General features: G+C 41.2%; 1 protein-coding gene across 1 annotated transcript in view; it reads left to right on the top strand.

Annotated features, from left to right (window-relative positions):
• Positions 1-7,982: 7,982 nt before the first annotated feature.
• The window catches only part of ANXA2 (annexin A2), a gene marked incomplete at its 5' end in the record, with an annotated part of 31,281 nt that continues 25,696 nt past the window's right edge, over positions 7,983-13,567 (top strand). Inside the window, 2 exons of the mRNA XM_084239810.1 lie at positions 7,983-8,030; positions 11,810-11,906. Coding sequence (XP_084095936.1) covers positions 7,983-8,030; positions 11,810-11,906 — 145 coding nt within the window. The remainder of the gene's footprint in view (positions 8,031-11,809; positions 11,907-13,567) is intronic.

Genomic DNA, 13,567 nt, shown 5'->3' with positions numbered 1-13,567 from the left:
GGGATCTGCCAAGTTTTACAAGGGTTTGAACAGAGGCTGGAATTTACACCTCCTGCTTTGTGTAGACATTGGAGCTGCATTTGAGATACTCAGTCTGAGGGCGAGGAAGACAATTGAGGAAGACATTATAGAAATACCTAGTATATGTAATGCATCCCCAAAATGCATTTGAATGCTTAAGTGTGCTAGGCACTGACTTCAGACCCATGGGGAAAATGGAGTAAATGAGACAGAAACCCTGTGGGCAGATAGGCTGGAAGACTGCCTTTATATACTCAACTCTGGTGTTTCACAGACATATCAAGAGAGACTTGAGCACAGAGCAGGGAAAGGTATGGGAGAAAAGGTAACACTATTTTTTTCTAACCTGAAATCACATGAGAATATCAGCTGACCCACATTGAGTGTTCCCAGAGGGAAATTGGAGAACCAGAGGTAACTAGAGAATACTGAGTGTGTTTGAAGAACTACTAGGCCAATCTTTCTTGGTTGTGGTGGGAGGATTTAGGTAAAGTTCAGCGTATGGAAGATCTGAAATGCTGAGTTTAGATTTTTTTTTTTCTGCAGGCAGCAGGGCCCCAGTGGAAATACAATATGTGGGTCATAAAACACTAAAATTGAGTTTGTAGATGTGAAGGCTTGGATTTCCCAACCCTGAGAGTGCTTCATGCCAAGTGATGTCATTCTTCCTGCCAGTCTCTTTCCACCCACTCCAATCCTAGATCAGGAGTTGGGCAGAGAGAGTTCTGAGAGCAAGAAGCTGCAATGTGTCCGTGGATAGCAAACAAATATTGACTCAGATCAGGCAGAACAGACACAAGCCAGAGCAAGAGCTATGGTGACTCTTCTGCTCACTCTGATCAAGGCCACTGGGCAGAATTCCAGAAATCCTGGGGAATGACTTGGCCTTGTGACTCAGGCATTAATCAAGACCATAAAGCTAAGGAGAAAAGAGTGTGCTTTCAGGAAGTTTCTGTTACATAGAAATGCTTTAGGAGGGTGCAGAGTACAGTGGGAACTCCATGTCCTTCCCCACTGATGCAAATCCTCCCCCCCCTTCTTAGTTTCAAATTCCTCTCTGTCCCTGTAGTCCCTGGACTGAGTACAGTAAGGGCTTTGGTGGGGAAACCCAACCCATCCTCCCACCCCCACACATTTTTTTGCTTTAAAAATCCTCGTTTGTGTCATCAAGCCCCTGATTGATTCACCCTGGTTGCTAGGGATGTGTTTTGTGGCACAAGTCAACACTCAACAGTCCACGTTTAAACTACAGTGGGTGTGTTCCTCAAACGGCTGGATCATATTCAGGTTGGGCTGTGCAGACTATGCCTATTGAAACATGTTTTTGTTTTTGCTAATTAATATTTGGACTTTCTGGAGCTAGGTCATAATTCATTTCAGTAGAACTTGTTTTTGCCATTGAAGTGTTGACTTTTAGGTTTTCTTTTTCTTTTTTTTTTTTTCTTCTTTTTTGGGGAGAAGTCCAAACTCTTTTTGTTGTAACTATGTATTTGAAGTGAAACAATAGAATACAATAAAATTTGTTGGGCTTTGTTAGGAACATCCATTATTACCACTCAGGGAATGGGTCTTTATACCGGCTTTATTTGGGGTTATTGTGGAAAATGCAAAATAGAGCAAACTCTAATTATCATCCTGAAGATTTTCTTTATGTTGAATATAATTTTTTTTTCCCGCAGTTGCACAGATTTTGCTAGTGCCTAACTCTGCATTCTAAGAGCTTTTCTAGCCAGGCAATGAACAGCTTTGTTTAGGCGAGCAGGTTAGTCAGGTGGAAAGGGACAATGGTATGATAAGGATAGAACTGGACTTTTAGTGAACTTAATGTAGCATAAAAACATTGATTTTCTCAAAATCAACAAAAACTATGAACCAGAGACACTTTTTGGGGGGTGGGGGGTGGGAGGGGAGGGATTGGGGTCAGAATGGGGGGGTTTGCAATTGTATGGGGGAATATAAAAATAAAATTTATTATTTAAAAAAATAAATTAATTAAATTATAAAAAAAGAAAAAAAAAACATTGATTTTCAGTGATACACACCTGAAATCTATATAATGTCATAAAGCAGTGTTACTTCAATTTTAAAATATTACATTTAGTGGTATTTTCAAGGCCAGAACAAACTGTTCTGTTCCCTTCATTAGGGTATAGCACCCAGGGATGAATTATTTCAAACTAGTCTCAAGTAGGTGTGGCTCTTTCGGTAAGAGCCTCTGTATCTCTCGATTTTCTTAAACTGAAGTCTTGCCCTGATGATAACAGCTATTTTAATGATCTTGTCTAGTTACCCAGCCCTTCCCTGGGAATGGAAATTCCTGGTGTGTAGAGATGCTCATCAACAGATTGAATTTGCTGATTTTTTTTTCTTTTTTGCGAGTTGAAACCAGTTGGAGATATGGGTGAGGTTGAAATGTTGGAAAGAGTGATGCAGGCTGCCATGTTTATGTTCATATTCTGCAGAGAAGGCAGCCAGAAAATGTGTGATGCTCCTGCTTTTAATGCACTTGTCGATTTTATAGTGTGATAAGGAGTCCTTGGGGTGGAATTGTCTGTGCATCTTGTAGATTTCATTTTATTCTCTTTCAAAATAATAGGTGTACTAAGGCAGAGCTATTTCATTATTTTGAATGAAAAATTATTACGGTGAACAAATATTATGAGTATTGGGAATAAGTCACTTGAGTTCTGACCCACTGGCATTTTTTTAGCCAAGCTTGAATTTGCACCATTAAGAAATTTCTCTTTTAGACCCGCTAAGGGCACCACATTAGACTGGCTTGTTTTAAGCCTGTCTTCTTGGTTTCTGCCCCACCACCAGGGAACATTCTCCCCACCCCATCTCCTCAGGCTCCCTCTCTTGTTTTCTTTGGCTAGAAACTTCCAGGGTGATTGCCTTAGCTATTACTTCATCATTAAGACTTAGCTGATCTCACTGGTTTGGTTTTATCTTTCTCTCCCTGTGTTACTCTCTTGGGATGAAGAACATTGCGGTAGGTGAAAGGGCAGTGACCCAAGAGTCAGAGACCTAGATTCTGGCCTTGCCTCTGTTACTCTTTAGCTGGTGACCTGCCCTATTTCTCAGATGTCTCCCTGGAGCAAGAAGGGAAAGAGGGCTTGAAGGTCTGGTGGGGATGGAATCTGTGTTTTAGAGTTTTGTGTGTGCCCCCCACACCCTAATTTAGTGCAGGCTGAGTGTGTGCTTGTAAGGAGTTTGTTATTGCTTACTTGAATGTCACCAGTGTTTGTAGCCTACAGTAGCAATGCCACGACTTTCTTTTCCAGTTTAAGGGGAGCAGCACACTGACACATTATCATTAGTCAAATGTTTTTTGTTTGTTTTTAAAAGATTTTATTTATTTATGCATACAAGAGTTGGGGTGTAGGCCAGAGGTGTGGGTGTGTGTGTAAAAGACACAGAATGAGAAGCAGGAACAGAACAGACGGATTCACTGAAATACACTGCTGAGGGAAGCAGCAGGTGAGACAGGAGAGGTCTGTTGCGCTATGTGGGTCAGCTCCCTGGCTGGGGATCAAACTCGTGCTGCAGTGGCTACTGATAGATAGCTTCATAATGCTGAGACTTAACTCCTTGCACCACCAGGGAGGTCCTCAAATGTTTTTAACCTAATGTTCTACCAAACATTATGAGTAAAGTTGACAGCTTCTTCTAGAGACTAATCAATGTCTACAAAATGACTTTGCATTACCAAGAGTGTGGATGTAGTTTAGAAAGGAGGGCCAGATTTTACTTCTAAGGTGAAAATATGTTTGCTGTTAAAGTGCATGAAATGTTTATATGGATACAAAAGACACTTGCTTAGAGCAAACTTCATGGATATTGCTTCATGGTTACTATGATATTTTTGCTTTTTCTACAGAACAGTAATAAATAAGAGAAATATAAATATTAATTTTACAAAATAGCAACTCATTGTTTCCAAAAGTTAATTAGCAATGAGAGTGTACAGTGTACCTTTAAACCTGTGAGGAAGGGCCTCCCTGGTGGCGAAGCGGTTGAGCTCTGAGCTGCGAAGCTGCCCACAGCCTCCGCAGCGCCGATTCGATCCCCGGCTGCTCCCTGTGAGGAAACTGGAACTCTATGGGGGACACAAGTAAAATACTCCCTACTGTCTCGAATTATAATTATATATTTATTATTTGAATAGTTGGTACATGGCAGCCATTTGGTACACTTTTGCTCATGAATGAATCAAAGTATTCTAACATTGAAAGGTGGGAGAGAGCCCTGGAGAACGGAGGAGGAGGGTGGGGCTGAAGCCAACCAGTTATAGGAGAGGTCAGAGTAGTAGTGACTTGAGTAATGGTCAAGGGTCTCTCTGGAACTAGAAAGTGGTGGTGAGGGTAAGGAGATGGGGAGGAAACCAGAGTCAGGTTGCTGTGGATTAAAGGAATCTAGTAGAAGACACCAAGGCTGGTGTTTTCTGTCAAGAGAGCTGGAAAGACAACCTGAAAGAATTGCACAATAAAAACTTACTGAGCATCTGTGGTGGAGATTTTCCCTCCCTAACCATCAGGACCAATGTGAGGTACTTGATTTAATAAATAGGCAGGATTTTATCTGTAATTCTTTATAAGTATGAATAACTCTTTGCAACTCTGACTTGCTGGCCCCTTATTTTGGGTTTTGTGTTTGTATTTTTATTTCTTTTTTTTTTTTTAAAGATTTATTTATTTATACAAGCACTGGGTACAGTCAGAAGCGCGGGAGGGTGAGAGAATTCACCAGAGCCAGAGCAAGGAGCAGAGCAGGCAGAAGGACCGAAGTACACTGCTGAGGGGAGCAGCGGGCGGCAGGCGAGGTCTGCGCGCCATGCGGGACCCTCCTCCAGTGGCCTGGGAGCAGCCGGGGATCAAACCAGCGCTGCGGGCAGCTTCGCAACCCAGCGCTCAACCACTACGCTACCGGGGAGGCCCCTGTATTTTTATTTCTTAACTGTTTACAGTGGGGACTAAAACTCTGCAAGGTATATGACAACAGATTATTCCTCATTGCAGACCTAGTCCAGTTCTGACTTAGCTGCTTTTTTTTTTTTTTATAGAGGCATGTTTTATTTATTTGTTTGTTTCTTTGTTTTGTTTATACAAGCACTGGGTACAATCAGAAGCGCGGGAGGGTGAGAGAATTCACCAGAGCCAGAGCGGGGAGCAGAGCAGGCAGAAGGACCGAAGTGCACTGCTGAGGGGAGCAGTGGGCGGCAGGAGAGGTCTGCGCGCCATGTGGGACCCTCCACCAGTGGCCGGGGAGCAGCCGGGGATCGAACCAGCGCTGCAGAGGCTGCGGGCAGCTTCACAACCCAGCGCTCAACCGCTGCGCCACTGGGGAGGCCCTCTGACTTAGTCTTAAGGGTAAAGTCAAATCTGAGACTTGTGTGGTTCAGTGTCTGGGAAATTCATTTCCGTTTTGGTTATTCTCTGGAATGTTTCTTGCCCCAAGTTGTCGTTGGAGATTTCTTGTGCCATCAAGTCAGACTCAAACTTGTCTGTTCTGATAAGACATTTCAAACTTAGTCTCCAACTGATCTGGCTGCTACTAAGTTTCAGGACTAGGATTGGTCCACAGTGTCATGGGATTCTTTAGACCAGCACTGCCCAGAAGAAGTAGAATGCGAGCAGCACATGCATTTGTAAATTTTCTAGTAGCCATATTTTAAAAAAAAAGTAAAAGAGGTGAAATTAAATTTAAATAATATGTTTCATTTAACCCAGTTACTCCCATCATCATAAATGTGATATATAATCAATATAAAATTATTGAGAGATTTTACATTTTTTCATATTAAGTCTTTAAAATGTGGTGTGTACTTAATAGCACACATCACTTTGAACTGTATACTTTTCAAATGCTTGATAGCCACACGTGAATGTATTGGACAATATTGGACAGACCAGCTATAGAGCAAGACTTTTTTTTTTTAAAAAAATAGGGTTTTTTTTTTAGAGCAGTTGTAGGGTGACAGCAACATTGAGTGCATAATAAGAGAAAGTTCCCACATATTCCCTTCCCTGCACACGCATAACCTTCTCTGTTCTTACACCCGTACCAGAGTAGTACATTGGTGACAGTTTATTGAACTTACATTGACACATCGTTGTCACTCAATGGCATTAGGATTCACTCTTGGTGTTAAACATTCTCTGGATTTTGATAAGTGTACAGTGTTACCCATTGTTATAGTATAGTATAGAATAGTCTCATGGCTCTAAAAATTCTCTGTTCGGTGGCTGTTCACTCTCCTCTCCCACCTATTCTCTAGCAACCACTGATCCGTTTACCAGTGCCCTGGCTTTGCCTTTTCCAGAATGTCAGATAGTTAGAATCATACAGTATATAATCTTTTCAAAGACTTCTTTCACTTAATAATATATATTTAAGATTCTTCCATGTTTGTTTGTGGCTTGATCTTTCCTTTTAGGGCCGAGTAATATTCCATTATCTGGATGTGCCACAGTTTATATAGGGGAAGATTTTTGCAAACCAGGATTATATCCTAGCAGTGGGACATGTGGGGAGTGAAGGGTGTTCTGTGAGTTTTGGGAGTAGGAAATTGGAACAACTGTGATTTTTTTTTTTTTTTTTTTTTTTTTTTTTTTTTTTATTGCTGTGCTTAAAAAGTTTCTGTGGGGCCTCCCCTGGTGGCGCAGCAGTTGAGAGCTGGCTGCAAGGCTGCCTGCAGCCTCTGCAGCATGCTGATTCATTCCCGGTCGCCAGTGAGGGTCCCACAAAAAAAAAAAAAAGGTTTCTGTGAATATCAAGAAAAGAGGAGTGGTCTAGGAGAGCTTTCAGGATGCAAATCTCGGAAGTATATCCTTAGCCACAAATAAAGGCAAGTTCTCTCCTCTACATTCCCCCACCTACACCTTGGAATTGCTTAGTCTAAAGTCTTCTGATAGGTCGGCAGATATTTATGTCGGACACTCCATTCCAGTTTTATGAAGATATTTAGGTTAAGCAAACTTCTGGAAAAGAATGGAGAACTGAATTTGCATGGGCACAATTTCCTCAATCAAAGAATATTAAGCAAAAAGAGACCAAAACAGGAGTTGGCTTGCTGCAATTCAGATGTCACTGTTTTGTGATGTGGCTCAGCTATTTTCTTTATTTGGGGGATGCTGAATGACCTGTTTTATCTCAGTTGAGATAAATTTCCTGCCAATTGAGCTCTCCTTATTGGCAAGCATTGGTGTATCAATTCTGAGAACTGTGTGATTGCAAAGCTGAAAAGCCCATTCATCAAGCTATGGTGTCACTGCCCTATTTAATGTATTAACTAGAATGTGACTTCATTTCAGCCATTTTGAATCTTAAATACAAGGAATTCAGCCTTTTATTAAAGGAATGAGTTGATGACAAAATTTGTCCATTGTATTTCTCACAAACAGTTTAATACCTTCTTTGAGCATCATTGAATTAAGAAAATAATTATGGGGAGTTATAGAGGATGTCATTTAGAAGTGGGCCAGCTTGAAAAAAATGATTGACTTCAGTTAACACCATAGTTTTCAGGCCTTTTTCAATATGTTAAACTGCTGGTGAGAAGTAGTGGCTGGTTTGACAAATTTATCACTTTTTGTGAGAAGTGGAAAACTCAATTTTACCCTGTTTGAACAAGTTGCATTAGCCTTAGGGAGCATTTTGCTTTTGTATTCACACATCAATTTCCCCAAGGTCTGTTTGTAAAGAGGGGAAGACAAAGACTGGCTATGGCTAGTTCAGTAGTCCATTCCAAATCTAAGGCAAATCACCTTCAAGTTTTAATTTTCCCAGTCATAAGATGGGAATTGCATCTATTTGTAAAAATTACTCTAATATCTTCAGATGAAATGGTCCAAGAAGTAGAGATTAGTATAATGAATCATTGTGCTTCAGGGGAAAGAAAAATCTCATAAACCTTCATAAAGACTTTGTTATGTGTTTTTTTTTAAACAGCTTCTTTCAAAATGTCTACAGTTCACGAGATTCTGTGCAAGCTCAGCTTGGAGGGTGATGTAAGTATATCATTTTCACTTTGTGTCGTTTTGCAAACTGAACATCTCTGGGTAACTGCTTTCCTTGTATATCTAAAGAAAATAGGGATAAATTTCAGACATGCATTCCCTCGCTTTGTTCCTAATTACATTCGCTGTTCCTGCTAGTTCAATTTGAAAGAAATGTTATGGCACTAGAAACCTTTTTAGGATCACATTAAAATGGGACATCACTAGTGACTGGAATTTTATCCTATATATTTAGCATGTCATTGGTAGTTATTGTTTTGGTGATAAATAATTTAATGTCATGCCTTAGAATTTTATTAATGGTTGCCATAAGCTACAGTCACATAAAAAATCATCCTGTATGTTTTGGATTTCTTACAGCATCCAGGAAATTATTCCAGATAAGGACTTAATACTTTTATTTTCTTTTTAGCAGCTGGGAGAGCTTTTCTTCAAAAGAACTAGGATGTTAGTTCTTTTTTTCTAAACTAACTAATGAAAGTATTACAATTCAACATGCACCTTTTTTGTTTTGGCTATTGGGGACCTCAGAAGTCTATTTAATTGTCCTTCAGAGGAAATATGTGAAACTGGAAATTCTGATGCATTTGCATTTTTGTTTTGCAATTATGAAAATGTTAAGCTATATGTGAAGTTATGTTACTGTGAATACTTGTAAAACCAAGAAGATATGAATGAAGTACATAAAAATTATGATTATATAAGATCTAATATCAAATATTTTTCCGGTCATCTTGGCAGAAATGGTTTTTACAAAAACAGAGTGATGCTGGTTTGTAGGCACATCTTCCAGATATTTCTAAATATGCACATAGAAATTAAAATACAAAGAAGCACGCCACAGTGGGTTGAAAGCACAAGGGTTCTCTCTGTTGTCTGTGGTTCTTGCCATCAATTGTTCAGATGGGTGATGTCGGTGCAAGCACAGGTTGTATAGACTACACAGCTTACATATTTTTTTGCCCTTCCCTTAGAACTTCTATACACTGTTGTTGGTAATAATACAAATTGCATGTTGAAATCCAGACAAGTCCAGACAAGCTAAATATTATTTTTTCTTAGTAGATCCACTCACTACATTGTTCTTAGTATCAGGTTCATGAAAGGGCTTTTCATGTAACATGTTTTTTTTTAAAGATTTAAAGATTTATTTTTTAAAGGTTTATTTTTGCATATAGGAACTGGGGTGTAGGCCAGAAGTGTAGGAGATGAGAAGATTCATCAGAGACAGACTGGGGAGCAGAACAGGCAGATCTACTGAAATATACTGCTGAGAGGAGCAGTGGGCAAGACAGGAGACGTCTGCTGTGCCATGTGGGTAGTTCCCTGGCTGGGATCGAACTCATATTGCAGTGACTGCCAGTAGCTCCATAGCGCCGTGTCTTTAATCCCTGTGCCACCAGGAAGACCCCTTTTCATGTAACACTTGACTCTGCGAGGCAGGATAGGACTGTAACAGAAAAGGTCATATGTTCTCCAATATTTTGAGGGAAGAAAAAAATTATTGTTATCTCAATAACTTGATTTTCAGATAAGTGGATTTTACAGGTGGTGGATTCAATTATCTATTTAACTTTATTTTCAGAGATATTATAAAATGATATAAACTTTCTCCTACTCAACTGCAGTTTTTGGAATCAAACAACATAGCACCTCCTAAATGAAGCCATGTGTTATATGACCCAACAACCACATTGCCTGCTTTTGTAAATCACTGATGGCCTAGTTAATACATAGAAAAATATTTTTCTTTAGATTTCCACCCACTATCTTGCAGCCATATAACATAAATAGTATTTCAAAAGGGCACTTTGCCCTTACCTTTCCCTGAATGTGTGCTCCATTTCTATCATGTTAATCTCACTGGAAGCTTAAGTAGTGAAATTTGGTGGAAAATACTGTGATAATCCATTATATGTCAGAGCTATAAATATTTACTGGATTTACTGTTTGACCAAGATGATCACAAGTACATTTGCCTAGTTTTGAACTCAGATTTCTCGCTTATCCTGGAAGACATGTAAGAGGGTGGTATCTTAGTGGCTTATCTGTACAACCTCTATGCTATAAAACCAAATGGTGTGGGTGCTGGGGTGCCTCTAACATGATGCCAGTGGGCAGAAGGGTAAGTCAGGGCAAAGTCATCATGTTGTGATGGGCACACTGTTCTGGCAAAGGTGGTGGGGCTGGCAAGCTTTGCCATTGAAGGTGAGGCAGTGGTGGATAAGGCCAGTGGCCATCAGCAAATCCAAACCATATTGTCTGTCTTTTACTTTGGAACTGGATAGCAGAGAGGAGGGAAACTATAAGGGCATTTCTTTCCTTTTTTTTTTTTAAAGATTTATTTTATTTATTGATACAAGAACTGGGGTACAGGCCAGATGCGCGGGAAGGTAAGAGGATTCACCAGAGACAGAATGGGGAACAGAACAGGCAGACTGACGAAATACACTGCTGAGGGGAGCAGTGGGTGAGGCAGGAGAGGTCTGCTGCACCATGTGGGACCCTTGCCGGCCAGCTGGGATCGAACTGGCGCTGCAGAGGCTGCGGACAGCCTCACATTGCGGTGCTCAATGGCCTGCGCCACCACGGGAGGCCCTATAAGGGCATTTCATAGGAGGGATATGAAATGATACATTTCATAGGAGGGAGAGAAATGATACAGACCTCTGCTATTGTCCTTTCTTCAATTTGGGGTGGGTGGATTCATCCTATCAGGAAGGGTAACGGGTTTTCAAAAGCTCTCCTTGGAAAGAGAGAGGGCCTTGTTCAAAAGCAGTAAGAAATAATAGCAAGAGTGCTGGCACATGTGATTGTGATTTTTTTTTTTTAAGATTTATTTATTTATTTATACAAGCACTGGGTACAGTCGGAAGCGTGGGAGGGTGAGAGAATTCACCAGAGCCAGAGCGGGGAACGGAACAGGCGGATGGACCAAAATACACTGCTGAGAGGAGCAGCGGTCGCGGCAGGAGATCTGCGCGGCAGGAGATCTGCGTGCCATGTGGGACTCTTGCGGGTGGCCGGGGATCGAACTGGTGCTGCAGAGGTTGCGGGCAGCTTCCACAGCCCAGAGCTCAACCGCTGCGCCACCAGGGGAGGCCCTGATTGTGTTTTGACAGCAGAGGAGATAGAAAGGAGAGAGAGGAACAGAAACTTGGTGGACATGGAGAGGATGTGGGACATGTGGCCTGACCATCTGTGATGCCTCAGCAATGACCAAAGTAGAGGTGTGGAGAAGAAAGACACTTCCCTTAATTATCTGATAGTCGGAGAGACGGCAGGTGTTCTACATTTGTTTTTTAAAAGAACTGTGAACTCAGCAACTTGGGCCCAGTGGAAATTCATGTGCCTGTAGCAAAAACTTGGCCAAACACACTTGTTATTCAGGCATCTCTACATTTCAGCTTGTTTCAAACTGTTGCCAGTCCAGTTTAATGCTCTTCAAAGCCTTTTCCAAATAAGTGGGCAGTTTGGAGTGCTGGGCTTTGCATTGTCTGCTTTTGAGCCTGCACTGAAAGTAAGATGAAAAGTAGAAATACAGATAGCCTGTTCTAAACTAGCTCAGCCTTTTGAAGAAGAATTCTTAGTAGCAACAATGAAGTATTTTATTTTCTATGCAATGGCGTGTTAATACTTACCTACTTATCTAGTCTAAGAATGACTTGAGTTGCTAAAAGAAACAGTAGGGAAAAATCCCTTTTAGGAATTGATATTTCAAGAGGGTTTTGAATGTGTGTAATTTGAGGATGTTTGTCTTTTAACCTTAGCACGCTCCAGCAAGTGCATACGGATCAGTCAAAGCCTACACCAACTTCGATGCTGAACGGGATGCTTTGAACATTGAAACAGCCATCAAGACCAAAGGTAGGCCCTACAGGGTCTGGTTGAGGCATTTTTAGTGGTTTCTTGATTCTCACTCAAATCTTCATACATTATGTGAAATTGTCAGTGAAGTGCTTCCAAACCCACCCCACCCCATACCTGCTTCACTTCCTTTTTTTCCACTCTTTCTCACTCACTCGCCCCCACCCCTTCTTCCTCTTTGGAAAGAAAAAGATGTAAAACTTGAGAAAGTATTTTCACCTAGTAGTGGAGTAACATGGAAAGAGGTGCAAGTTGAGTGCCAGGAGTCTGAGCTGTGGGTATGTGCTTTGGGTTCTCTTCTTCATTTTGAGGTCTCAGTGTCTCCCTAATAAAGAAAAGGCTAGTCATAGTGATTCCTAAGGGCCTTTCTTATTCCAAAGCCCCTTGAATTCCATTTCATTTGTTGGAAAAATACTGGGAAATCTTCACACTTTGCTCTTAGATTGATTGAATGAGTAAAAAAATCTGGACTTTCTGCCGCTCAAGTTTTGCCCCTCCTCAAGTTTGGGGCCTGAATTAGAAGAGCTGTTGGAATGAGTATGTTTCCTCAAGTTCCAGAAGGAGTAAGGGAGGACCAAGAGGCATAAATCTTCCTTTTCAAAATAAAATAGATAAGCATTTAATTGGTGAGGTCTGAGTGAGAACCTGCTCGGGTCATCATGTTGCTTCCACAAAGGTAAATGTTCAGACTTTCTTGGCTTATGTTAATGAAGCACGTATCTTTGAGGTTGCCCCACCCCCAAATCCCTGGCAGCATTGCAATTATTGTGGTGATTCTAAAGTGTCACCACACTTTCCTCTGTTTGGGACAAAGCACTGCCTTCACTGTTAGGCCAGAGTGACCAGATCTGATTTGGAATCAGAACAGCTATGGCTTCACACCTTTGCTGAGGAGCCACAGGGCAGTGTTCTCTTCAAGGTAGAGTCACTTTAACCCACTAACACTTGTCTGCAATTCATGCAGGTCACTGAAAGACTAGGATCCTCAACCAGGATGACCTAGAAACCTATTAATAGGGTGACCATGTCTGGAGTATGCCCACATATTTACCAATAGTGCCCCCCTTTACTCCCAGAATTCTCATTTTGCAGGGAAATTACATGGTCACCGTTCCTAAAACCCTTGGAGAAATCCGTGACTTTGTTTCTAGATTTTCCTGATTCTTAGGAGGCAGAGGGCTTTGCGTCATCTGCCTCCACTCAACTTACACAGAGGCCACCTCCCTGCCTGAACAACTGCAGGGAGAACAATGAAGTGTACCAATGAGACCTTTAACAAATTTTCTATTTTGGTGCTTTTAAATGGCCATACTTGGCAAAAAAGTCAGGAAGTCACTAGTGAGAAAATGAAACCAACACGTACAGGCTTTATAGCACTATTGAAAGTTCTGGGTGGAATGTAGCAGCCAGAGCATGTGAAATCATGGTTCAAATCTTGAGTTTATCACTAACTTACTAGCTGTTTGATTCTGGAAAACAATATCCTTAAGCCTCAGTTTCCTTACTTTAAAGTAGAGCTAACCAAAGTGTCCACTCCACAGGGCTGTTGTGAAGTATGAAGCACTTCACATGGGGCCTGACATATAGCCAGTGCTTAAAATGTTACCTTACACACACACACACACACACACACACACTCTCTCTCTCTCTCTCTCTCTCTC

This window comes from Talpa europaea (assembly GCF_964194135.1).
Source record: "Talpa europaea genome assembly, chromosome: 8".
In the NCBI taxonomy this organism is placed as follows: domain Eukaryota; kingdom Metazoa; phylum Chordata; class Mammalia; order Eulipotyphla; family Talpidae; genus Talpa; species Talpa europaea.
The sequence above is the reverse complement of the archived record's forward strand: the minus strand, read 5'-3'. Positions and strand labels throughout refer to the sequence as shown.